Source organism: Telmatherina bonti (assembly GCF_933228915.1).
Source record: "Telmatherina bonti genome assembly, chromosome: 6".
NCBI lineage: Eukaryota > Metazoa > Chordata > Actinopteri > Atheriniformes > Telmatherinidae > Telmatherina > Telmatherina bonti.
The window spans coordinates 31282956-31310556 of record NC_136624.1 but is presented as its reverse complement, the minus strand read 5'-3'; the positions used below and the strand labels follow the sequence as shown (position 1 = coordinate 31310556).

The 27601-nt window shown below is 36.7% G+C and overlaps 1 protein-coding gene across 3 annotated transcripts in view; it reads right to left on the bottom strand.

The window, feature by feature from the left end:
- Positions 1 to 27164, bottom strand: part of ampd2a (adenosine monophosphate deaminase 2a) — a 31925-nt gene extending 4761 nt beyond the window's left edge. The window contains exons 1-16 of one of the 3 annotated variants that reach the window (XM_079242203.1): positions 27130 to 27164; positions 26707 to 26802; positions 6833 to 6963; positions 6365 to 6495; positions 5752 to 5820; positions 4747 to 4858; positions 4455 to 4641; positions 2740 to 2881; positions 2565 to 2654; positions 2350 to 2479; positions 1972 to 2166; positions 1750 to 1881; positions 1492 to 1655; positions 1052 to 1178; positions 806 to 969; positions 583 to 703 (exon numbers count right to left, since the gene is read on the bottom strand). In XM_079242203.1, the coding sequence (XP_079098329.1) occupies positions 583 to 703; positions 806 to 969; positions 1052 to 1178; positions 1492 to 1655; positions 1750 to 1881; positions 1972 to 2166; positions 2350 to 2479; positions 2565 to 2654; positions 2740 to 2881; positions 4455 to 4641; positions 4747 to 4858; positions 5752 to 5820; positions 6365 to 6495; positions 6833 to 6963; positions 26707 to 26734 (1923 nt within the window). In that variant the 5' untranslated portion in view covers positions 26735 to 26802; positions 27130 to 27164. Of the gene's footprint in view, positions 1 to 582; positions 704 to 805; positions 970 to 1051; positions 1179 to 1491; positions 1656 to 1749; positions 1882 to 1971; positions 2167 to 2349; positions 2480 to 2564; positions 2655 to 2739; positions 2882 to 4454; positions 4642 to 4746; positions 4859 to 5751; positions 5821 to 6364; positions 6496 to 6832; positions 6964 to 23093; positions 23423 to 26706; positions 26803 to 27129 lie in introns of those variants that run through there. The other 2 variants (XM_079242201.1, XM_079242202.1) reach the window with 2 other exon arrangements.
- Between the last annotated feature and the right edge of the window lie 437 nt (positions 27165 to 27601).

The following is a 27601-nucleotide window of genomic DNA, read 5'->3' as shown; positions in this document are numbered from 1 at the left end:
ACTCCTCAGCCATGCATATACTGAAAAACAGCATTGTAATAGATGTCCACTGTAGTGATACTACCATGAAAAGGTTGATCTTAAATTGATCAGATCCACTGTGTTCTATTTTTGGAGTGGTGCCAGAGCTTAAATTGCCAAACTTTAGGTTTAGGATATTAAAATTTTCCCTGTTATTAGCTGGACGTGCTATATTGTTTAAGTGGAAAGACTCTGCTCCCCCTTCACATGCACAATGGGTAAAAGATATGATGCTTTGTATGGATTTAGAAAAAATGCGATATACCGTCCGTGGATCTGAAAATAAATTCTCCAAATTGTGGCACCCTTTTTTAGACTTTTTTGAGAGATCCACTATAATTGTCTCTGAGTAGCCTTTGTCAGTCACCTTTTCTATTATTATTATTATCATTATTATTATTATTAGTAGTAGTAGTATTTATTGTAGATGTTTATTGTTTGTTTGTGTTATGTATTTTGTTGGGTATGGGATAGTAAAACAAAAAATGTTTTACTAGTTGACTTGTTTGCAAGAATTATTTAAGAATGAAGGGACCAAAAGCTTCTTTGTGGTTTCCTTACCTTTCTAAGCAGCAGCCCATGGGAGATGTTCTCTGACAGCATGAAACCTGACACCAGGTGGTGGATTGGCCCTGCCTCACCACAGTGAGGTCGCAGCACAAACGTATGGAAGCCTCGTCGCCTGCATCACATATAAAACAAAAAGAAATCCTTGGAGACTCGTCCGCATTTGTGAATAATGAACATTTTCCATAAATGTGAAGGACCGATGTCTCCCCTTTACCTTCGCAGGTGGTTGAGCACAGTCATGTTAGCGTAGGTGTAGTAGAGGTAGTAGGAATAGGGTGGGTTGTCCTCTTCTGTCCAGTCAGCTGGCAGCGGGCTGTCAAGGTTGAAAATGTGGTGCTCGGGTTTGGACTCGTCATCCACACTGTCAAAGCCCACCACCTATTAACACACACAAGCAGGCAGATAATTTAACAATCACACTGTAGCTTCACTGGGAAATTCTGTGTCACGTCACACTCACATGCTCCAAGAAAAGATGAAGCTCAGGATGACTGGAGGGGTTGATTGTGGCTTCAAACAGAGGCATGAAGATGTTCTCAAACATCTCCTGGAAGTTGGCCAGCTGTTTTTTTGTATGGTACACATCACTGAAAAGGTGATTATTGAAACATAAATGGTTTTGCCGTGTTTGATCTTTTCTCTTTTTTTTTTCTTTTTTTTTAAATTAATGCCAAATAAGAGGCTGGAAGCTTTCATCCATGACCATCAGGCTGTTAGTATAGTTGATTTTATAGTTTATTTTCCCTTCAAAGAGAATCCCAGAGGGCTTGTTTTGCCTCACTATAACATTGTCAAACTCACAGTGTTGGGTAAAAAAAAAAAACAGTGAACAGTGTACATGTGCAGACTGAATCTACACATCTTAGCTTGAAGGTGAAACACTTTTGAAGGAGCACTTACAATAAACGGGGCACTTGGACAAGCCAGCGCACATTATCAGAGTATACTCTGTGTCTGACAGCCCACTGAGCCAGGTTGTCCCATTCGTCCCTAGAACGGCCATAGATGGACAGCCGTAGCTCAGAGTTCTGGTATTTACTTTCTTCCAAGTCAGCCATCACCTCCTGGATGGATGAGGACAGAAGGGACGTACCAGTTTGTGTGAATTCAAAAATCTTTTGGATGAGGTAAATAATTTATGGATGAATTATTTCACACCTTCACTATGTGTGCAAAGTATTTTCCTTCAATGCAGTTGTCAGTCTTGATGAAGATCTCTCTGAGGATTGATTCTCCAATGGGGTTGTACTTGGAGTTAAATTTATCAAAGCGATGAAAGGTGTTTCGGTCCTGATGAGTAAAAATAGGAGATAAATATTTTTATTTATACCAAATGTGCCACATAGTCTATCATTTTCTGTTATCGCTCCTGTATCTTACCGCATGCATGTCAAGTGTATCAACACTCAGATCGTAGGCTGTGAGATTCATGGTCTCAAAAACCTCTTTGAGCGTCTGACCTCGCCCACACTCAACATGAACAATCTCTTCAGGGTATTTCTTCATGGCTCTCTTAATGAATCGCAGCAGGTGCTTCTGGTTCATGCAGGATGAAGCGTGTATGTGTGTGTCAACCTGGAGTCAGAACACCAGCAAAGATACCAGTTATTCCACTGAATTCCTTTCACCTCTGTAAATTTGAGCTGTGAGAGTAATTCGTATCTTCAAATCTTGCAGTAGACGAGCCGTTAAGATGCTGCAAACTGGAAAACGTTTCAAGCAAAGTTGAACTGAAAGTGCCATTCAGTTCGTTCTTGCCTTTCTTATGTTGTAGAAGTCTCTATGAGGAACCTTCTTTTGAGCTGCCAGCTCCTTCATCTCGTTCAGGAGGATGTGCATCTGAAACTTAGAGCTTAGATACTGCAGGCGACGGTAGCAGAAAGACTTCCTATAAACACCACAGAGAAGACATACTCTTCATGCAGACTGAAGACCAAGCATCAGATTAATCTTGCAATTAAAGTAAGACTCACACTGGCCCATTAATTATGAGGGACATCATCACATTCATGTCTTCAATATATTCCTTCAGGTCGGGATATGGCAGGTCAAGTTCTGCACTTCTAAAAAGCACAAAAGATAAAATTCCTTTAGTTATAGTTTTTCTATGGTAAGGTAGTAAATTTTGGTGCAGGTATAAACACATACTTGTCCATGTTGGTTTTCTTGGTGTACACATGAATTACACCATCAACCATCTTACAGCCATATCCCGTGTCTGCTGGCATATTTTTCGGGTCTTGGTTGTCATAAGGATGAAACTCTGAAACTGGAGGGTGGACAGGTGCATCTGAGGAAAAAAAAAAACCAAGTTGGAGACTGATTAATCTTTCTAAATTTATAATATTTACAAGCAAATATCTTAAAATTTCATTAAAGGAAATATGTATTGTACAGCTATTCATTAATTGCTTAATATAAATAAATAACATAAGAGTAATATCAATGATAAAGTAATAAAAAAAAAAAAAAATAAAAATAAAAAAAAAGAACTAGCTTTTGAGTTTTTCATCTTTAAAGGTTGACTAAACTTTCTTCCAGCAGGTACCTCAATATTTTAGGCAAACCATACAGTCTAAGTCTGGGATTACCGATCTTGGTCCTCGAGGGCCAGTATCCTGCAGGTTTTCCAAGCGTCCCAGCTTCAAAACACCTGATTCAAATCAATATGTATTTAACAGACAGAGCAGAGCTTGTCTGAGTCCAGCAGGGTCACATGGAAAACCTGCAGGACACCGGCCCTCGAGGGCCAGGACTGAGGATTCCTGGTCTAAATAGTATACTTACCAATCTAAATGCTGCTCCTCTATCAAGATCATGAAAGCTTTCCAAGCTTGAAGAAACCCAAATATTTAGCAAATATGGTATTTAGGAAAAGAAAGCATTCTTTGTGACAGATCTGACTGAATCCTAACAAACAAGTCTTATTATGAAAGTTAATAATCAGCACAGTTGCATACACAGTTATGTGACGCTACAGTTCAATTGCACCACCTTCTTCGTCCCAGTATGGAGTGCTTTTATGAGAGGGTAACTCAGTTATTGGCATACACATGCCTGATGTTGCCAACTTTATGAAGTTCATTTAAAAAAAAAGAAAAAGAAAGGTTGGAGATATTCTGTCATTTCTAACTTTCTCTGTGTGGCATCGTGGTACAGGTTGGTATAGCTGAATTTGGCACACAGATTAGCAGAAGTGGGTTAGAAGATGTGGGTTTATTTGAGTAGAGCTACTTTTCTTTAGGCGACAGCAAATAAAACACAGTATTAATAAGATGATAAGTTTAGCTGCCTGACAAAGGCAATAAAAATTATACAAAAAATAATTTGGTTTTATTTAATGTCATACAAACATATTCACTGAAAACAGTCACAAAAAAGAAATGTTTAGACCTTGGAGGAACTAAAGAATTTAGCACTACAACTACAGATTGTTAACATTAATCCAGTCTGGTAATTATTAACTAACTGATCAATCATTCTAGTGGTAAAAGTCTGAGATAAGTCAGAAATACTGACCTGCTTTCGTCTTGTTTTGTTAAAGCCATAGCTGTGATTAGTCTGCAAAGCCTCGAAGCAGTTCATTTGTCACTGCATGATTGTGTAGGCTTGAAATCCTTTCTGTCAGCAGGTATTTGCTGACAAGAGGATTTTCCAAACGAGTAACTAAAGATGCTCCAATGACTTTTCTTGGCAACAAATAATTTTTTTTTTTTAAAAAAAGCTTGCAGATTCTGAGATTCAGTCAGTGGAAAACAGGCAGTACAACGGTTATTTTGCGATATTTAAAAACAGATTAATCAACCAAGACAAAATGCTAAATATGCGTCAGTCAGCTGTAAACTGAATGTGTGTTTCTATACCAGCATCTACAGGGGTCTCTGGTATGTCGTCATAGATTCCCATATCCAGAGTCTTCATCCCAAGGTCTTGCAAGGCATGAGCTGTGGTCTTACAAAACGTCTGCATGGAACGATTTATGTACTTCTCCCTGATGAATAATGCTTTCACCACACACTTTGCAGCATCTACCAGGTCAGTGAAGGGCACCTAGAAAGGTTTAAAATGACAGCAGTAAAAATGGAGGTGAAGTTAAATTACTTAAACAGTTTTATTTATTTTAATTTTTTTTAACTTTTGATTTGAGATTCTCACCCCACACTTCTCCTCTCCAGATATTGAGACCCGTTGGTACTCTCTTTCCATCGGCATTTCCCTGTCTGGGAAGCCAACGTCAACTGTGTCCACACTCTTGTCCTTCATTAATCTTGTGACATATATACAGAAAGAAAAAAAAAAAAAAAAAAAACAAAGACAAAAACAAAGGCAGGAGGAATGAGAAAACAGTTGAGTTAAAGTGAAAATACAACAGAAAAGGAAAAATATATTTGGAGTTTTTAGTCCACAATTCATGGCTGTGTTAATTGTTAGTGCACTTCATTATTTTGAACAGTTTGGAAAGCATCTTTGTATCATGCTATCTATCACACACAGCACTACACATGACCATGTTAAGGTAGAAGGTTATTAGCTGTTTGTTATGACTAGTATGCAGTAATAATATGTGTGTGAGGTGGGAAGTTTCGTCCATTGTGGTGTAAACACAGCTGTATTTATCTGAGATACCTCTGAGGGTGTCCTCATTGCAGATCATTAAAGTCTTATAAACACTTAGGTGAGACCTTCATGAACCGTGGGACTTTTGTTGCCAAGTAAACACCTGAAACATTCTGTCCTGTTCCTCAAAACACTCATGCACAGGAATACAGAGCGGCCAGGTTAAATGCTCTCACAACATGTGTGGATAATAATTTAAATTCAGATAGTATTTTTAAAAGTATTTTTTATTCAGAAAGTATTTTTCAGGATTATTAACTTAATGTAATATTGTTATTTTAAGAGAAAGCAAAAAGCAAAGCTCCAACCCATCTGCATGCCTATCAGTTCACCAGCAGGGCGGGAGATGTGGTCCACCTCATATTCCTGAAGACTTCTTAAATACTGGATGCTAATAAGTGTATAATAAGCAAAACTAAAATCAAAATATCAGGTAAGTAGTTTTCATGCACATTTCTCAAGTATGTGTGAGTAAAACAGAGATGCAAAACAGCAGAATTAATCACCAGACGAAACATGCACACTGAGGCAGAGCTCACTCACTCTAGGTCTGCAGCACTGTCGATTTTCATGAAGTCCTGTTTGGCACGGAGCAAGATCTCTGGCTCAAGCCTTTGGGTGATATGCAGTGGAGCAGGATAGCGTGGGCAAGGCAGGGACAGATGGGCACCAGAGGCAGTGAGAAGAAATTAAGCACAGACAAGGAGGGACACCAAACCCAACCATAAACCTACACTCCAACAAGCACCCACTGTCAAACATATCTAGAACATTTATACATGTAGACACAAAGAATTTTAAATTTAGTTAGTAATAGCAACCCTGATTATGGAGTGTATGCCGGATAACCACTCATTGATTAGCTTAGTGGTGCTGTTAACATCAACTTTGGCCAGGAGAACCTTGTGAAAATGTGTGCAGTAGAAGATGTATCACCAGACCAGGTGCCTGAATGCTAGCTAGCTCAATCAGCAAAATGCAGGTATTAGTTACACATTGCATGTTGGAAGCTGATAAGCATGTGTGCATAAGTGAAAGCAACACTGTAAAAGGAGGGAGGAGGAAGGAAGAGGGACAGCTGTGTCCATCTGTCCGAGGTTATGTAAATTGTTCATTTAACTAGGCTTTCGCTTAGAGTTTGTCTGCATTTCCTCACTTGATGTCTTGACTAATTTGCCTCTCCAGGCGGTGCCGTCGTTCTTCCAGTTGTTCAATGGGACTGTCCTCTGGGAACTCATAAGGGGCACTTCTCATCTCGCTCTCTGCCATGCTGCGTGTGAACAGCTCCTAGTTCAAACACAAATGATAAGATTTATGGAGCCACCAAACAGGAAATTGTCAGTACCTGTGGAAGCATGAATATATGGAGGGCTTGCACAAACACAAAACCATGTGCCACATGTGATCTAAGATGAAGCTTAAAAAAAAGCTCATTACAGATACTGGACAAGACATTATTTGGATTTTACAGTCTTCAGTAAATGAGCTAATCCTCCTAATAGCTGAAATGATCAACAATAATTAAACCTAATTTCATATTTATCTAATTTGTTGCAATGATAAGATAATATGATTATAGATCGCAGTGCTTTTGTTTCAATAACTGTATTATCTGACTTCTCACCTCTGCAATCTCTTTGTATTTTTCCTCCATGGATGTTCGCAGGTCGACTGGGTAATGGGAGAGAGAAACAGGGGTCCCTGGAAGGGATCGCTGAGGTTTGAGGGGCTTGGACCCAGACACACCACAGAGGTCTGTAGGAGAACATGGGAAGAGTTACAACATGTGATGTGTGGGATATGAATGAAACTCTTAATAGTCCATAAAAGTCTGCACTTGGGAATCAAGCATTTAAAAGTGCATTATCAAGGAAGAAACAATGAATCAAAATAATAAGTATGTGAAACAAGTCAGCAATATGAAAATTCAACATTAAAACAGATGAATGATAAAAGGTCTGTTTTAAAGGAGGAGTCTGCCTCATACCTATATTAACTTGTGATTAACTTTATGACATAAAAGAAATATAAATAGGCAAGTCTTTGAGTTTACTGCTACACTACTGTCTACCCAGTAAGATGTATTTTCCGTTATTTCCTATTACTTTTCAGAATATGAAGTCATGCAAAACAATTTAAGAATTCATTTGAACTCTACAATTACTTTTAGTACAGCGTGAAGAAAATTTGCCTCTTTGTTTCTGCAAAGCCCTTTTTTCCTCATTTTTACATTTTCTTGCTTAGACTTTGACCAGACATTTCAGTAAAATGGAAAGAAGGAAAATACAAGTTACATAATGCATTGCAGGAAACTGTTCCACTGTGTTCATACTGGCTGCGTAAAGGCAGTGAAGACTGACTAAATGCAGCGTAATTGCTTCTGGATTGATAAGACTGATTGTTCACAAAGTAAACAACATGTTTACAAATGAATAGCTCTGATACTTAATAATTCATTTAATTTATTAGACCTTAAGGTAACTTTAGTTAGCAATTCTTCATCATCCCAGTCTGTTAAAAACAGAGGAAAAACAGTCAAACACAACAAAAGCAGGCAAAGCTAGTAGTTATCATCAAAACATAAATAGAAAAGAATTTGAGTTTGGTTTACCAAAGATCACAAAGTATTCTCCTTTGAGCGAAGAAAAGTTATTCTAACAGGCATAAACTTGGTTTAGTCACCACACATTACTATCACATGATACTTAAAATGAGCAAACTCAGAAATTTGAAACACAAGATGCAGACACTGCACACCATAAAAACCACAGCAAAATGCAAACACAACACTCTCAGTATTGAGCAATCTTTGCCCAGGAACCTGCTTTGTTCTCTTCTTTCAGCTACACAAATCCATTAGCCTAATTTGAATATGTACTGAAGGCATCAGACGTGGACATCAGCTAACACAGAGCTGTCAGCAAAAAACAACAAATGAAACTAAACTGATGATTAATTATGAAGCTGTGGTGAAAGTGGCTGCAATCTGTGATAAAGTACAAAAATCTTTAATGAAATGTCCAAGAACAGCTTGATAAAAGACAGCTGGAGCGAGCAGTCAGCGTACTGCTCTCGAGAAATAATTACCTCAATGTAAACGTACATGGTCGCAAGTAGATAGAAACAAACCTGAGTGTGCATAAAAGGGCCTTCTTCCTGTTGGTAAAATCTTATGCCTCCTCCAATCTGAACTAAACACAGTGAAAAGTAACTTGAAGAATGATTTTTACTGTTTGTAGCACATCCAGAAGACTGTAGTATATTATTCTGTCTACACTTTCTGAAGTCAGCCATGGATTTAAAGAGCAACAATGTCAAGAATATTATGGTTATACGGAATAAGTGAGTCAAGTCTTTAGGAGTGGTGTGCTCTCACTTCTCTATAACTGGAAACGTTATTGCTGTGTCTGGTTTGGGACAATTAGTCTCGGCCATCTGCTGTCTGCTTCTGAAGCGGTGGAGTTTGGAATGAGCAGAAGGTAACTCTCCACGGTATACTGATATCGTAATACATTTAAATATTGCACACAAAAGTCACTTAGTAAAAACTCAATCTGGGAAACAGTGGTTACACTGGATATACCAGTCTGGAATCTGAAGTGGAGCAAACATACATGACAGTCCCACTCAACCAGAAACATCTCAGATATCTTCAATAATACTATCAAATCCTTGTAACAGTGATTTATTTGAATATTTTTGGGTATTATATATTCATGTCATTAAACTGTATACAATTGTGTATTTTTTAAACGGACAAAGACTTATAGTACACACAGTTATCTCCAATATTGTATTGATGTGATTCCAAAGACTGTCCACCACAGAAGGCTCTTAATCCACAACATTTCAACCCTTTCATCCCAGTAGCATCACTGCACTGGGCAGAACAGACTTTATATACACTTACATATACATAGTACACACTGACAATGAAACAAGTCCAGAAGTACAAAATCTGTATTAAATGCATTAAATGGGAAACTAAGATTTCTTTTTTAAATCACACAGATCACTTGTTAAATCTTCTAAAAGTCATTTTTATATAACAATTAAGCAAGATAATTAAATAAGGCCTTTTAAGCGTATAAAGAGTGGGGGTATAAAACCAGCTGTGACGCCAAACATAAACATAGCTCAGATTAAACTTTCCTGAGTGACTGGATCTTCTTTTTTTAGAATGAAAACCTCAAACATTGTTCACTGCGAAGCCATTATGAGCTCACTGCTTATACAAGCACGTTATATTGACTGAGCTGTCCATCTTAGCTTCGTGCCACATTCTTGAGACCTGAGTCTGCACACTGCCCACATGCTCATTAAGTATCCTTAGAGCTGTCACTGCTCTGTATGGTCTAAGGCTCCCCTTATAGTCTGCCCTATGCTCCCATCAGCACACTGTCAAAGCCAAGCAGCAACGAAAGGTGCAGAGAAATATATTAATAAGTTAAATATAGATCAGAGTAGTCTACAATTTTTTCCCCAAATTATTAATCAAATGTGCTTTTACATTATGTTTAGACAACAAATAGTCACTTCATGGTTGTTCATAGAAGAACTACAGATTCAGAATTAGCTTCAGATCAGTTTCCAAGTGAAAGAAATATTTTATTTTGTTAAGATGTAATGCTAACAGAGCTTTTATCAAACCTTTTTGTTACCTACTGTGATGCTGAGAGTCTTGAGCAAAGGTTAATCCTTGTAAAATGACCAACATAACTGATAGCAAATGGAATCAGATCTTACTTCTTCGCAGCGACAATAAAATGTTTTGACACTGCCTGCCTTTTTGTTTTTTGATTTACAGTAATAGTTTAAAGATTCTTTAAAGATTGGATCCTCATTTTGTTTTATTTTGTAAGGATGCTCAAGTTGCCAAACAAAATCCTACCAGTGATACTGGTTGTGGTTACGTGCTGGGATATGCAGCAACGTGCCAAATAGGGCAGGTAAAAGAAGACCGAAGGAGGATGGGTTTAATACACCTAACAACCAAGCTTGCAAATGACAACACAACACAGACAAAAACAGCTATTTATGGAGCTCTCTTCAAGATGCTGGCTGCATTTTGATATGACATGACAGATCAATCAGTATCTTAGTATGAATTTATGTCAGTAAACACTGATGTTGACAGAGCAGCATGACACAGGAAACTCAGCTATGTCTATATTTTGAGCTCATGGAGGTCTTGATGAGTCAACTAGAAACTAGAAACCAATTACCAGCATTTCCTAATATTCTGCTGTTAATTTCCAGGTTGCATCTACAAGTGAACCTTAATCAAAGTCAGTATTGTTTAATTTAGCAACAACAACTAAAAAACAGATATTGTAGTCTCTAGTTCTGCAACTTATCATTTGTTTTATACATGCAAGTACTTATATTTGAGTTTTTACTTCTACCGAATACCGTTAGAAGTACTAATAAATCCCATTACAGTTAGCTAGTAAGGAGAGATATGCTAGAAGCCGCGACTGAGTGGTTAAATGTGCGATATATCAAACAGATCATCGTATGAACATCCTCTACGTATAAGGCTTGAAACTGTCAGTCTTCATAGAAACAGGGGATAAAGAGGTTTTTGGTGGACTCGGTTCACCGCTGTTACAAAGCATCTAATTTAACCCAAATTAACTTTCTCTCTCAAAGAAAATGCCAAATTCAGACTTTGATATATGGCATGAGTATTAACTTTGTTGTTTATCCATTAATACATTTAAAAATTAACCCTTTAATTCCACATATTAACCTTCTTGCATAAATGTGTTAATTTTGATATTGGGTTCTGTGGCATCACAACATTTTTTTAAATACTGAGTATGAGAACATGCACAAAGTGTCAGACCAAAACCTTATACTGCTATTACACTGGTGCATCCCGAATGTTATTTACCCTTACAGCTAAACACAATAGTATCCGTGAAAGGATTTAAAGTGTTTGGATTTGCAAAATGGATTTTTTATTGAGTAAAATAATAGCAACGTAGATCAGGTCACTACTGCAGGAAAGGACTATGCTTCCTCTGTGTAACTTTTTTAGTTATTCTGTCCACTTCATTAAACAGAAGAAGTCATTGATCAAAATCATCTAAGCAACAACTGTATGATACTGGACAACTGAAAAAAAAAGATTCTTACAACACAAAAAGCAAACTAAAAAAAACGCCATGCAGAGTTGGCCTTTTGGTGAATAGCTGTGGCCTTGCATTGCCTCATTTGCAATTCTTAACTCAAAGAACCTCTCCAACTTTTTCTCAAAGGCTCTGCTGGGTGCAGAAACAGAAAAGGCCAAGGCTGAGCATTTCTTCAAATCACCAATATTTTGAAACAGTGTCACAAAGAGATTATAAATATATTTCTATTTCAATTCTTAATGCCACTAACTTCATAATTGTAGAAAACCACGTTGAAATGTTTAAATGATTTTTTATATTTAAACATGAACTGTTTCCAAACCTATACGACTATGTTTAGATGTGTGCTAATATTGCTAACAGAACTAGCACAAATTTAAAATCATTACATCACATGAAAACTTGATCTTATGATGCTTAAACTGTCTTCCACCTCCACACATATCATCAAAACACTTCATGTTCACGTTACTACTGACAAATCAGAGTTTGGAAGAGAAATTTGCAGAACAAATATGTAAAATCATAGTAAAGGTCAAAACCAATAAAGGGGGAATGTTCAGTTACCACCCAGCATAAATGTTAAGTTGCACAGCAGACTTTGTATTATTCATATATTAATCAGAAATGCAAACTCCAACACAGTTAGCTTCTAGGTAGACTATAAGAGTATTATCATAGAGAAATCAGTAAAAAAAATAATAATAAAAAAAGGTTGCCTAGATCTGCAGAGGTGTGTGAAAAGCATATGCAGTCACCGTTGTCAAGGAGCAGCAGAGTATTATGAGCATGTTAGTACAAGAGAAATGGCTGATGGCAGAAAACCACAGAGTCACAGATGCAAGCAGAGTCCCACATTAATTTATTTTGGTCTGTTTTCTTGTTCTGATACCCAAGGGTCTGGTGAAACTTTTGTTTTTCTTTACAGTCTTCAGTTTAGTCCCTGAGAGAGAATAGTGACGACACATGCATCTGATGTTCCTAAGCAACCACAGATGAGAATAAGCCTCTGCTTTGCATGTGCATCTCTCAAGCGTGATTACCTCTCATCATTCAAAATTGAAATAAGAGGATGATGAAAATTTGCCACTGAGAACCAAAAAGTCAATTTTCTGAACAGCTAACTCATTTAAAATCCATAAAAACCATCAACAAATATCTGTTAGAGGACAAACATTTCAGTAAACACAGAACAACTAAAGTTCATTACTAATTCTGTGCCCAGTGTAATAAGAGAAAACAGATGCATCCCAAAAAAAACATAAATCAGCGCACAAGGCATATAGCAGCACATGTAAACCACTACCCTTACAGTCATCAGGAAGGTCAGCATGCTCAGGTGGGTTGACAGTCAGCTCCGAGCAGTACACAGTGTGTTCTCACACAACCTACCTGCGGGCTTCGGTCTTAATAAAGATGCGGTTCTAAATGACATTTTCCTTTTGTATTTATTTAAAGTGTACTTGTTCAGCAGTTTGATGGCCACTCTTCTGATTGCTGCGTGGTTTTGCAAAACAAGTGACAAATGTTAAATTTAATTTAGCTAACTTAAGAATTTAAGGGATTAATCTACTTGGCTGCTGTACTGTATCATGCTGAAGTGGAGCAAAGAGCAGTGGGGACTAGGTGTCCCAAATGCTCATGAACAACAACTCCCAGACTATAGAAATCAGCATTATAGGAACACTCATCTGTAACAACCTGCCCACATAATAAATAATAAAATTAATTTATGAGTCGTCTTATTCCTTCATTTCTGTAGCTTCTCTTCCTGTCTTCTGCATGCTTTGCAGTTTATGCTTCCCTATTTGATGGCTTGTGCAATATTTTTTAAGAGGTTATTACCATACCTAACGCAGAACTGCTCCAACTTCTAGTGAAACAGAATTCACATTAACAATCTCTGTATTCTGAAGGTACTGTTCATGATTAATTAGCACAGGTTACAGTACCTCTATCTGCCTGTCTTTTCCTGTTCTCACAGTCTCCGTTATGGTTGCAGTGGCCTTGATTGAGCTCTTGCGGGATGCTGGGACATCTAACTAGGCCTGGGACGGCTGATGGACCCTCCCCCGCTGGTACGGTGGAAGAGAGAGAATGACAGCAAATAAGACCAGAACGACACAGCGTCAGCTCCCTCCAAAACACAAGCTGCTCTGACACCGGGATGACACTGTTCCCTTTCTTTTGTGTTTCCTTTTTTTCTCCTGCTGAAACTGTCTCAACCTTCAGAGTGCTGCTGAAGCAGTTTTTGTCCCCCTTTCTTCCTCTGATTCTGGGTTACAGCTGCTTCCTGGAATACACCGGTTTTCAGTGCATGAACAGCACAGCCTGCAAGCTCCCGGATTTAAATACTGGGTTGGAACATACCACGTGGCAAAAGAAAGGGGGAAGGCCCGGGGTAAACCACTTCATGCTTTATTACACTGTAAAATGGAAGAGGCCCTGATTACTGGCCACTCCCACTTCTTCAACGCCTCCCACCACTTATTCAGGAACAAAAGAACACAAGGCTTCAATCATGAAGTCATGAGGACTGTACAGCTGTGAATAAAGCTACTATCAAATTTATCTGTTTTTACAGATCATCACTTTGTTTTCTTGCAATCATGAGCGTCTCTATTTAAATGAGTCAGTCCTGAAACATTTTCTTTGTCAAGCTGCAAATGCTTTTTTTTTTTTACAGCACAATATTAAACTCTCTATGATTTAATCATTTTAATGACTGTCTGATACTTCAGGCAACTGAATGTCTGAAAGTGTTGTGATTTTTTAGCAAACATCAGCTGTTGTGCTCTTGTATAAGTGACCACATGCAGCTGCATGTATGATCTGTTCACAGCAAGTGATGTCACTGACATTCTTTCATGCTATGAGTCTCTATCGATCACATGATGTCATGGGGAGCTACTTCCTGCATCTCAAGCATCACAAAGAAGGTGTGAATGCTTTGAAAGTGTAAAAACTGCTCCAATCAGCTTTTAAACTTCATTTATTAGTTCATTTTCAAAACAAAGCTCAAATTTAAAGACAAAAATAGTTGCACAAAACATGAAAATGAATGTTGCACAAAAATTCTTTTCAGTTTTTAATGAATTGTGGACAGATCCTTTTTCCATGCCACTGCAAACCAACACAGAGTAAACAACAATGACGAGGGTGCTCAACTTGCCATTTAAAGAAGCCCAGTGACATTTAGAAATGATTGCACAATTGATAAAGCTGACCAAAGAGTAATCACTCATGAACTGTGCTCGACTAGTTGGATGTATTTATGGCTAGCTTTAACTGAGAGCAATAAAATAGTGTGATTTCTTACTGCAAGCTGAAGCAACTTTCTTTCCACAGCTGAAAAAAAAACCACTTGTGCAGCTCTGACTACCATATAGCCCCCAGCATTTGAAAAATGTTACACAATATCCTGGTGAGCTGTAGAAGTGCAACCCATACGGTGTGGTCGGTGGTATTTTCATAACCATTTTATCTGCATAATGAGTGGCAGGACTTCTACAGGTCAGCTGAGGTCTTCACTGAAGCACTAAAGAATTTTTTTCTCCAACAACTTTTAACCAACAGACATAAGAGTGAATTTTAACAGAAAGAAAATAACAGTAATGACATTTAAGTGGGGCTGATTTTTAAGGTGGCAGCTTTCCAACATGAAAACTCTGCATTCATAACTTTTTTGCCTAAAAGTGATATTTATTGTGTGCATTTCTGGCTCAAAAGTCCATTTTCTGTTTATAGGTCAGGTTTACCTTCATGACAACTATGGGAGAAGTTAATTTTTTCTAACTCACCCGTTTAATAGTAATTTAATCTCGAAGTTCGGCATATTTAGGGGCCTGTCCTTTTGATTGACAGGTACCCGATCTCCCACTTCAAGTAAGAAGATGTAGAACAACCGGAGTTTTCAGCAACTTGTGACTTAGCTTTAGACCGCTTTCATCCGATAGCTGGTTAGCTCCTGTTATCTCCAGGTTGGCTCGGAAAGCTATTAGCAACAGGCAGCTCGGAGTTCCCTAGATGTCAATCATTCGCCATGACGCTTACAGCCCCCCTCTCAGCTCTACCTCTTTGCCCATATTTGTATTTTCCGGGCGAGACGACACGCATGCCCCTGCCAAGATGGCAATAGTTTGAACAGCCCTCCATGCTTCAATTCAGCTCTTCAGAAAGCTATGGGTGACATCACATAGTCTCCATCCATCTTTTTATATACAGTCTATTATAACACCCAACAAACAGCAGAGTCTGTATATATGAAGACAGAGGACTTCTAAAAGTCCAAATGGTGAATTTGTGAATCATAAATTCATCCATTTCAGAAATGTACTCTGGTCCAGCTTGCCATGAGCCTCTTCACAGATGAAATTTTCTATTGAACTCTGTAATGAGAGGAGCCCAGGCTAAGGGTCTGTCAGGTACCACATCCACCAGAACTGGCTCTTTTCTATATGTATATAAAACAGGTCAAATCTGTGCCTCTCCTGGATTCCAGAGCTTCTCGCCTGATCAGACAGTAAGCATAGTCACCTCCAAAGAAAACTACTTTCAACTTTCTGTAATCACAAACGTCCTGCTTTGGTTTTTACACAGTTTTTTGTTATGAGACAGAGACAGAATGGTAACTAAACCAGAATTACACAAGCCACATTCAGCCCATATTCAATCCTGGAGTCTATCTGCCTTCCATTAATGAACGAGAACCTGAAATACCTGAATTCCTTCATCTGAGAGCCTTTAATCTTTCAAACATTGCTGTACTCACAACGTATGCTGGTAGCACCTAATATTGCTTTAAGTTGAGGCCAACAGAGGTTTGCTGAATTCATGTTTCAAATTTGCGCCCCACATTTTACACACTTACAAATGCATGGTCTCCAGCGTCAATCAGCATTTACCTATTCATTAATAGTTCTTAAAACATAAAATAGTTGTGTGTGATCTTAATGTCATCATCAAAACGGTGGTGGGTGTGCAGTTTTCTTGGCAGAGAGATAGAAGCAGATGCTTTAGGCCAAAGCAGCATTCAGCAGCTTCAGCAGTGTTTGTTAAATGATGGTATCACATAAGCGATGATGGGTGTCTCAAGTAAAAACTTGCTATGCATTAAAACATATCAGCAAACAAAATTAAATCTGAAATGTCTAAATTGTTATTTATAAAATGACATGACAGAGGATACAGAGTTTATTACCACCTGTACATTCAGGCTACATGCACATGATTTCACTTCAGTTTTTAAAAAGCATAATTTTAGCAGCTGTGAAATCTCAGGTTCTTTTTCTTTTCATTACAGGTGGAAGTTTACAGTAAATGTAGGAGGTTAAAAGTACATTTTAAGGCTGAGATTTAAGAGCATAAGGAAAGATATATGTGACCTGTTAGCTATTCTGAAGGGCTTTGATGGAATCGTTCACATAATCATATTTTATATTGTAGAAACTTGTCCTAACTTGCAGTTTTCTTTTCTCTGACTTTCTTTTCTGGGCCTGACAGAAACATCCTTACAGAGACAAAACAACAATAAACTCAGCCACGGATTGCGTTTTTTTAATCCAATAAAAATCAGGAAAGACGTTTACAAGCTGACCACTGGTCTCTGTGAAGAACAGTGTGTGTCCACTTGAGTTTCTCAAGTCACATTCCTCAAAAGCACTTTCAGGAATGCATGTTTTCTTTTTCAATCCTGCTTGAGCCTCCCTGTTGTGCTTTTTCCCAAGGGAATAATCAAGAGCACGAGGGAGAAACCATACACCAATCTTACTCCCTTTCTCACAGTGGAATACTATTAATGGTACTCTTTGACAAATCTAATCACCAACTCTACAGAAAATTTCCCATGTGAGGACAAAATTAAAAAAAAAAAAATCACAGAAAATTTTCATCCCATCATTTAGACTCATGCAATTCTCCTCTTGTATTCCATCAGGGCCAATATAAAAAAAGGTCTCCCTCGAGACAATGTTATGCAAAGATACACAAACCATCCCCTATACCTATATTGACAGATGTACACAACATCACACGCTCAAAGACACACCATAGTTGTTGTCAACTCTGCAAGTACAACTTCTGTATCTGAATATAGCAAAGAGGTAGACTATGTTACTCGACACTGCCAGCATTAAGCACACTGTACTTAGCAGTGCTTGGACATCAAGAGCTATTCCATTCCTGACACAAAACGTGTGTCAAGGATTGAGGTCAGGGAGGATAAAAAGACAATTACTTCACTTTAGAATCCTTCTGATAATACATGTCCTGTTTCTACGAACTTCAGTATGGACAAACATGTACATACAACAGCTCTGCTCCTCTGGTTTTACTTTGCTGTAATTTGTTGCAACTCACCGAACTTTTTTTAAAAAAAGCAGCAATGTATATTACCTTATTTTACTTATTATATGTTCATTTATTTGTCTGAATCTATTCCAGTTTTTTTTAATCAACCGAGAAAGCTTATTTGAAGATTATGACAAATATAAAAACATAAAAAAAACTAAAATAGAAAAAAAAAATAAAAAAAAACAAAAAATTCAAGAGATGGAAGGAAGCATAAGTTTATTACTACATTCTTCAATCATTATACCATAAACACAATCTGTACTACAAGAGTACAGAAATAATATTGTTATTAATTATTATTATTATTATTATTAATAATAATAATAATAATAATAATAATAATATTATAATAATACTGATTTAAGCATTTGACATTTGGACATTGCTTGTCTTCCTCCATCAGCCTATTCTATAATTTCACTCAACAAAAAGACATTAAAACTTACTGCTGTGGTTTTCACACGTTGCATTTTCAATTTTGTGCCACTTTACAAATGATACTCTGCATCTTTCTGGCTAAAAAGGTTCTGAATATTGCATGGTTAAAGGATTCCTGCTAGCTTAAAACATGATTTTTTGAAAGCTGTGTCATAATTAACCAGGGAAAATAAAATAGTTAATATTTTGGCTTTAATATGCTTTAATATTTAATATGTTGGGAAATTGGAAACACAAAAAAAAAGAAAAAAAACTTGCTTGTTGATGTAACCTGACATCAGATAATTAAGAATAATTTAAGAGCTCTGATCAAAACCAGCCAAGTGAACGGATGTGTACATGTGCAATAACATTGTACATATGGGATTTACTCTTAGGGCTCATCAGTAAACATTAAAGAAAAACGTTCTGTACTTTTCACACAACATCCATGTGGACCTCTACGTGTGAGCATTTGTTCGTGATGAAAGTAAGGTCAGAGGTCAGAAGACAATAAAAAATAAAAAAAAGTCAGAGATCAAACATCTGCTGTTACTGGTTCATCTGAGATCAGATAAGAGGGATTAAATGAAAGAGGATCTTCATTGGGAGCCATACTGGGACCAGAGACAGACTAAAGCAGTGTACTTAACTGTACCTCAGCAATGAAATACAACCCATTGTAACCATGTATTTAGGCACGATTGGTCAGATTGCAAATCACCCCGGTGAGAGATGGTAGACAGAAATTATGTAGACTCTGCTGGCGTCTCTGTGCACTTGTGTGGGTGTTGTATGTTTGGTTAGTTATTATGGTAGCGCTGATTATCTAGTCACCTTCGACAACAACAGGCCCACCTGTTGGTATGATAGTTTTCAAGGCCTTGGTTTCCAGCTCTTTAAAATCCCTTTTCCAGAACCTACACATTACATAGGAATAAACTGAGCTATTTATAGTCAAAGAAAGCCCCGGAATTTTCCATCCAAACAGAGCAAACTGGTTCTCAGTCATGTCTGACAGCAGGACAGGCAGAGACGGGAGACACTGACAACCAGCCACTTGTTTCCCTGATGGGCTGAGTACAACACCGTCATGCCAGAGCCTCCCTCTAGTGGTCAGTTGGTAAAGTAAAGAAATGTACCTAATAAAAACGAAAAAATGTACAAAAACAGTAACCTAGAAGCATACAGTACAGTAAAGTATGCATATCAATTAATAAACATACATGTTAGCTGCTTCTAGTTCAAATGTGTCTTACTTTGATGTTTACATGTCAATTCTAAATGTAATAAAATTACACAGTAAAATTCTGTTTGGCCTACAATATGATGGTTAAACCCAACCATAGTGTTGAGGGGTGCTGGCCAGGACAGTTTTTGTATGACACAGGTTACTGTCACAGCAACTTTTTTTTAGGAGATGATGTTCTCATGGTAAAGAAACAGTTCAGTGAACTAATATGACCTAACAAGTCACAATATACTGAACACACAAACATTAGAGATTACACAAACATGCTATGTTAGGCATTATATAACAGAATAAAAATGATTTGCTTTATTATTATTATTATTATTATTATTATTATTATTATTATTATATAATATATACCACATTATTATTATTATTATTATTATTAATATATAATATATACCACATTATTATTATTATTATTAGTAGTAGTAGTAGTAGTAGTAGTTGTAGTATTACTACTATGCAGAAAGCACCTAAAAAAACGTATTTTACTGTGAAACAGGGTTTTTTCTGGAGGTCTGTAGGGCCTGAAGAAGTAGTCATGAGTCAGCTGCATCATGTAGCAGGATGTGTGTAATGAGTAGAAAACATAATGGTTCATGTGATTATAACCAGCGCCATCTCCTGACAAATTGAAAAGCTGAAATAAGATAGAATCTATTATTTTTGTCCAAATACTGAAGTACAAAAAAGTATTATGTATTATTCTAGCTGTACAAAGCTTTTGTAACTGCAGCACATTTTAGCAGTTTTAGATGCAGAATGACACGAACCATGATAATCTACAAAACTAAACTTTCTGACTTTGTAGGCAAAGCTAAACAAAGGATGTCCTCAGACTTACACCTACTAAGTATCTACTCAGATTATCAGGAGGTATATGTACCATAAAATAAACAGAAATCGTTCATAATGCTGCACAGCGAGAAAATCCAGTCATATTTAGATCTAAATGAATTGTTCATCACTTTCAGTTGGGCCATACTCCACCTCTTGTTAAAGTTTTATGCAAATCCATCCACAAAATCTTGAGTAATCGTGCTGATAAAACTGACAAACTTCACCAATCACATAACCTTTTGGTCAGAGGTAATCAGGCATCATTGCAATGATGGATAAATATTTACAATAAGTACGTAATGCACATCAGTAGTGCTCTCAGATGGAACTGTTTTCTAAACATAACTGTTAAAACCAAGGATGTAAAAATCATTTAAATTCAAGGGCCACATAGAGTGTAATTCAATTTTCAGGGGATCAGAACAGTAACATAACAGCATAATAACCTAGAAATAATGAAAACTCCTAACTTAATTCCCTTAATAAACTATCCTTTTAGAAAACATTATGAACAACCTAAAATTGCAGGAGAAAAATAAGATGAGAACCAAACAGACAGCATAGCAGTGGAATTCCCTCCATCTCTGTAGTCGATGCTTTCATAACATCTAACATTCCACGTCACATAACTTCAGCGACAAAGCTGGGGCATTACATATTCTGCTTTATGATGTGATGCAGTGAGGATCTAGTGAGAGAGTGTAGCCTACAGGCATAGACATATTCTTGCAGATGAAAAAGGTGATTGAGTATTCTGTGTTGCATGAAGAATAAACTCCAGCTGCTATATTTGAGAAAGATGTCAGGAGAGCCTAAAAATATATATGTTTAGAGAGTTAAAACAATTATTCTTGAAAGAAATTATATGGAGCAGAGATACTTCTCTTGAGGTTACAAAAAGAAAGAAAGCAAATATTGACATCATGAGGCCATGACTTCTTTACATGTCATTTACATAGTCTAGAGCTAGTGTAGTTTTTGTTTTGTTTTTTCTTTTAAACAGCTGATTTGCAGGTAAGAAAGCTAAGCGGGTGATGCGGTCAGATGGACATACCATCATAGGTAGCCTGCATGTGGTTCTCATGACAGACTGAGTGCACAGTGCTCAGCCAAGCAGCTAATTGAGAGACTGAAATGACTGTGTGGATGGAGAGACTTCTAAGTTATTTATTACTGCAGCAAACACAGGCTTCCTCTGCAAATACTGTGTAGTGTGTCAGAGTGAGTTACTGCTTTAAATGTACTGCTGCATCCCTTCAAACACTCATCCTTTGCACTGTGGTAGGGCAAATGGAGAAAGATGGCTCCAAACCAAATCATTATTTCCATTAAAGAGATAAATTACTAGTCTAGTTTTGTAGTTTCTCCCTAAAAGGACAAGCAGCATCGACTCAAAATTAATCAGAAAGCAACGAAGATTTTTGTCTGTTTGCAGCCAGACTAAAAAAGTTAATACAAAACATTTGTCTTCTCTGAAATCACAGTAACTAAACTTAATCCTCTATATGTTAATGAGATTAAGATTAATTTTAATCTGAAATTTATTTCAATCAAATGCTAAAACAAACAAACAAGCAAACAAACAAAAAGCTTGTTTATAAACTCTTCTGGGCTAAACATTTTTGTCAAACTTAAAAATAAGGCATCTAAACAGAATTCTGGAAATTTTTACAACAAATGATGTATTTTCAGCTACAATGTGTGTTCAAATTATTGCATCTAAAACATTTAAGGATAAATTTGATTGGAACTTATGAAGTTGATAAGATACCATTAACTAATGTAACTAATATCATGACAACTGAATTGAACCAATCCCATTACTCTATTCATATCTGGTGAATGAGATAACGACAGGCCATATAGCCAGCAGACCTCTGATAAACTGTGGGTGTGACCATAAGAGTCAAGGCAAAGGTCAAAATATCCTCAGCCAAGAATGTTTTCTTGATAAAAGACTATTTAAATCTTTTTTTATTTTAATTTGAAAGTTAAGCAAAACCAGTGATTAAAATGATTTAGTTCTCCATTTTCTTGGATTTATGCAACTCTAGAGCAGCATATTAAACTTATCAATTCACTAAATGTGAACTTTCCAACAGAGCAAATGTTAGAAAGCGACAGAATTCCTAAATATTGGATATTATTGTATTTTAAAGAGAATAAAATAATTAGAAATAAGAGTGTTTGTGTGAAAATTATAGTTTAAATATGACAAATTCCAACAATACTGTAAAAGAAATCTGTTACAATGGGGGGTCAAATCTCCAACTAAAGATGTGTTATTTTAATTATTACATTCTTTATTTATAAATCTTAAAGCTTCTTTCAATAATAAGGAGTTGCTGAGCAATTTGTTTGGTCTGCAGTATAACAAATCTCATCAACAGCAATTTAAGTAATCCAATGATCATTCAAAGAAATAAAACAATCGTCATTTCATTTGCTTCATGCCTCACACAAAAAAGTTTTTATTCTTTATTGTTGTTTTGGACAATTATGAATTTGATCTAACCAAGTTTTACTATGTAGGCTCCAAAACTGACTGGGAAAACCATCAGGTGAAAAAAACAGCATCTGTTAAAAGATAAATAAACTAAATAGTCTGTTAATTCAACATATAATTTGTCTTCCAGTGGATTGAAAGAAATCAAGTCCATCCAATTCACTTCAGAAAAGCATTAAACATGCTAAATATTCAGTATTAGCCAACCGAGCCAACATTTTAACAAATAATAAAGAGTAACCACAACTGTTAAAACTGCACACAGTAAGCAGCATGCATTATGAATGCCTGTGCACTGGCATAGTTTTCTGAATGCACATCATATAACAGCTCAGAGTTCCCCCACTCTTCTATGGGACCCCCTTGCATCCACACTCACCAGGGCTGGTGGTGCTCTGCAGGCTCCTTCTCTTGTGAAGAGGGGATTTAGGTTTAGACTTCCCTTGTCCATTGCTAGATGAGGAGGTGAAGGATGAAGATGACATCTTAATGCCAGGGCTCCTGTTATTACTGGACCAGAGCGAATCAGAGCTGTGCTGTCGCCAGCAGAGGGAGAGAGAAGCACCAGCTCTAATGCTGGAGCTCTGTCTTATGGGGCAACGGGGCGGCAGGACCCATACTGGTCTGGGAGAATCTCCTCTGCAAAGTTGGCTCCTCCTCCACCCATCCAGCAGCAGGTCAGCAGACGTGCTGCACAACGACGCACTAAAAGGCGGCCCAAGGCTTCCCTGGCTCCTGCTGGGGGCCATCCTCCTTGGTTGCCCTAGCAACCAGAGAACGAGCTTTCTGTAGCCAATGCGGTGAAATGCAAACACAGAAGAGTGCATTGCAAGTCTAAGTGTCTTGCTTGCATGACACCCAGAAATCCTAGTGGTGAGTATACCCCGCCAGCTGAGGGCCAAGGTGAGCGAAGGGCAAATGTTTTTCCACTCGTCTAAAATTAGCAGTTAGATACACCAGATATCGTGAGAATGTGTTCAGCCAAGATCGAAAAAAGGAAGAAAAATGATCCAGATGAGAAGCAGGACATGAAGAAGCTTAAAAAGACAGAGTGGGAAGTGTGGATAAGCGCAGAAACCAGCTCTGAATGTAAGCTGACAACTAAACTCCCAATCTGCTTTGCTGGAAAATTCTGAGGGGAAACAGACAGCCCAAACACACACAGGACAGGCCTGCCTAAAAGGAAGTATTATAAATAGTGCCAGCCAATGCGGAGCAAGAGACAGTAGCACAGCCTATGACAAGAACAGTGTGAGTACAATTTTCTTTCTTGTTTTTACTGTAGTTTAAATATAACAAGTTTTGTCACAGCAATTTCAAAGTGTAGTAACTTCTTCAATTAAAATAGTCAAAAGAAAGAAACTTTATCAAATAAATCCAGTAACCGTAGTTATGGATATTTTGTGTTTTAACCTACTTTTTATTTGTGCTATATGATGTTGGTATAATCATCCGTAAATAAAGTACAGTATGTAGTTTCCAGACTGATTAAAAGTCTTACAAATAATCACCTTTGAATTTCACACAGCAGACCATATCAGACATAAACTGTTATTAAGTCATCAGCTTTTTGGCTTTTAAGCTGGAGGCTTTTCTTATTACGTTATTGATTACAACAGAAAGTGGTTCAATGAAATAATTTGAGATTCTTCATGTCACTTACATTCATACAGAAATGCATTCAAAAGCTACATTTCTGCATCATTTAAAACAAAGAGTATTGACTGTTAATAATTATCTAATAGTGATCTGACATGGATTTTGTTTTAGGTTATATTACCAACCAGTGTTCATATCAAGAAGGTTGAAAAAAAGCTAAAGATCGCCATCTAGTGGGATGAAGAACTGATCCAATTGGGGACGCTTTCCTTTTTAAATTGTACATTAAGACTGTTAAAAACAAACTAAGAAAATTCTTCAAATCTTGGTTGTGTTGAAATTAAACTTTAAAGATAGTTAATTGACAAGATATGTATTCTGATTCATCTGTGCCGAACCCATGTCGGACTAACCCCAAACACACTTAAACCAACTTGTATAGAAAATTCATACTGAATAAATTTGCTCAATTAATATTTAGCCAATTTAAAAAATGACTTGTACAAATATTTAAAAATATATAGTCTTCTGTAAAACGTAACATTAAACATATTTTTTTTAAAATAGGTTCTTACGGTATGCAGTCTGACCAAGTGGATGAAGCAATCCTTTACACAGTAGAGGCCTTTTTTTTTTAAAGAGAGAGAAAAAGTTTCAGTGTCTGGCTTTTTCTGAAATCTGACCTAGATTTCAGCTAACACTCACCATCTGTTGGAGCAGCAGCAGCAATGGCTGAAAAGCAGAGGCCTATTTTTGTCTTATAGAAAAAAAACATTAACTACCCTACAGAAATGTCACTAAAACCAATATTAGTCACATTCTCAGCAGCACTAACAGTAGATATCACCTAAAAGTTCCTCTTTGGTTCCCTCTTTACTCCCACTGCTTGGCCAGGCTTGCTGTCTGCACAACCTTTTGCTAAAAATGAGACCTCTGTGCATATCAGTGTGCACTGCTTGCTTACATTTTGGGATTTTTTTTTCCACTCCTCCAGAGCAAATCCTGACATTCAGCATTTTGTTTGCAGAGGCAAACAGCAAAGAGAAGAAAAAAAAAACGTGTGGTTATTTTCTCTTAAATAGCATCTTCGTGTAAAAAGTCTGAAAACACTGGCCCCTCACAAGAAGTAACCCAGCATTAAATTAACTTTTGACAAGTCACAGCCTTGATATTTTCACAGAAAGGCAGCAAAACACTTTTTTACTTTTTTTTTTTTTTTTTTTAAGTTTTTCTTTGTGTTTTTAAAAATGAAGGAAATTTAATGAGAAACAAGTAGAAAAAGTCACCAACACTAAATTTTCTTTGAATGCAATGTTTGAAAATGTTGTGAACAATAAGAACCACTCACCAGGTTGCAGGACATCACCTCAACTACAGTATAAGTAGTGTGTAGTCTTAAAATGAGTTATGATTAGGGGTTTTCTATGGTCATGTCATATTTACCATTTCACAAGATACTTTTGAGGACTTAACTAAACTAGAAGTACATTTGATGTAAACATAGCAATATTGAGGTCAAGTATTTCTTATTTTTAATCTGAGGCAGGATTCTGTAAGGAGAGAGAGGGATAGATCTATATAGCTGACTGTGTCTGTATACTCTATAGATCCCAATCCTGATCGAACTACAGTATATTTATGATTTTGGACAAGACAATCCACTCCAGCTTAAAAAAACACCAGGTTAAGCACTTAGAGATTTTTTATTGTAGTTTTTTTCATCTAACAAACATGCATTTTATAATATTTTTCATTTAAACCAGATTTTCAGATATTTATTTTTGAATCAATCAGATTTTTTTTTTTTTTTTTAAATAAAAAACGAATATATGTCAGAACAACCTCTGAACCTCTGGAAAAAATAAAGCTGCAAAGGGCTGAAGAGTAGATCAAACCAATTGTAAAGTTGACAAAAGATTTTTACAGAAAGGATTTGGGGTGAAGTGTAAAAAAATGTACAAATAAAAAATCTATATGTGTAAAAATACTCCAAAAGGAACCTGAAAAAAGTAGCTTCACCATGTTTTGGACATCTGTTAAACCCTTCAGAATTAATAAAGGACACATACAGAATTTTTATCATACTTAGAAAATGGCCTTTTAGGATGTTAACTACAAATTACTTTATTTGTTGTTGAAAGCATTGACGTAGATATAAATCTGCATGAGTTGTTTATTTATAGTGATTTACATCATTTCTGGATGACAAATGTTTTGATATCTAACATGAAGTAGCATGAACTTTTTATATTTGCTCTAATTAGATGTAATGTCACCTATGTGTATATTGAACTACATAACAACATGACAAATAAATAAATAAATAAATGATTGTGGCTGTAATGTTTACTTTGTAAGTGTGTACTTTGTGTGGTAGTGTCAGAGCTTGTTACCCTTCTTATTGCTGATCCCGTCTGACATTGTTGAGAACTTGTTTAGTTAGCCGGGAGCAGTGAAGTTCCGAACAGGCTAAAGTTGACAGGAGAGTCCTGAATAATATATAGCAACACAGCACAAAGTGTATTAAAACATTGCATTCATACAATACATAGTAGCTGTAACTTTATGCAGCTAGTCGCCATTTAGATGTTAATCTGACTGTAAACTTGGAGACCATTAAACATAATTTCTAAAATCACCTGCTTTACGAAGCTAGCATCAACACACTGCTTGCTAGCTTAAACTGTCCGCAATTAAATAAACTTCCATAAACGTAACGTCACGTAAACGTTTATAACTTCTTCTACGGTTTTAAAACGGAACTTAGACGTTATTAATGGTAACTGACTAATAACTATATTCTAGGAAGTTTTTACCTTTGCTTGGCTACGTTTTTGTTTGTTCTTCTGTTTAGACGGAAATTAACTTTCCTCCAAAAGAAAAGAGAAAAAAAAGGATGAAGTATTGTTTTTAAAGGAGCCGCCTGTAAGAGTGCGACAGCTAAATGTGCTGAAACACCCAGAAACGCAGAGGAGTCTGTCCTGTCAGTTAGATAAGGCTGATAAAGTCTTATCTCCAACTGTTGTTAAAGGGCTTTTTCTTTGTGAATTAAACTGCAAAGCTCCAGAAAATTCCTCATTTTTACACTACATTGTTCAATGGAAATAAATGTTTATAGCTTTTTGTTCACGCAAATGAGAAGCTGAACACTTTTTTTTTTTTAAAAACAACAACATTGTATGTCATTATTTAAATAGTCTCCATTTTTAAGTAGCAACAACACCATATAATGAAACTAATTTTTTAAGTAAATACCCTATTCAAAAGTATTTCTAAAATACCATAACT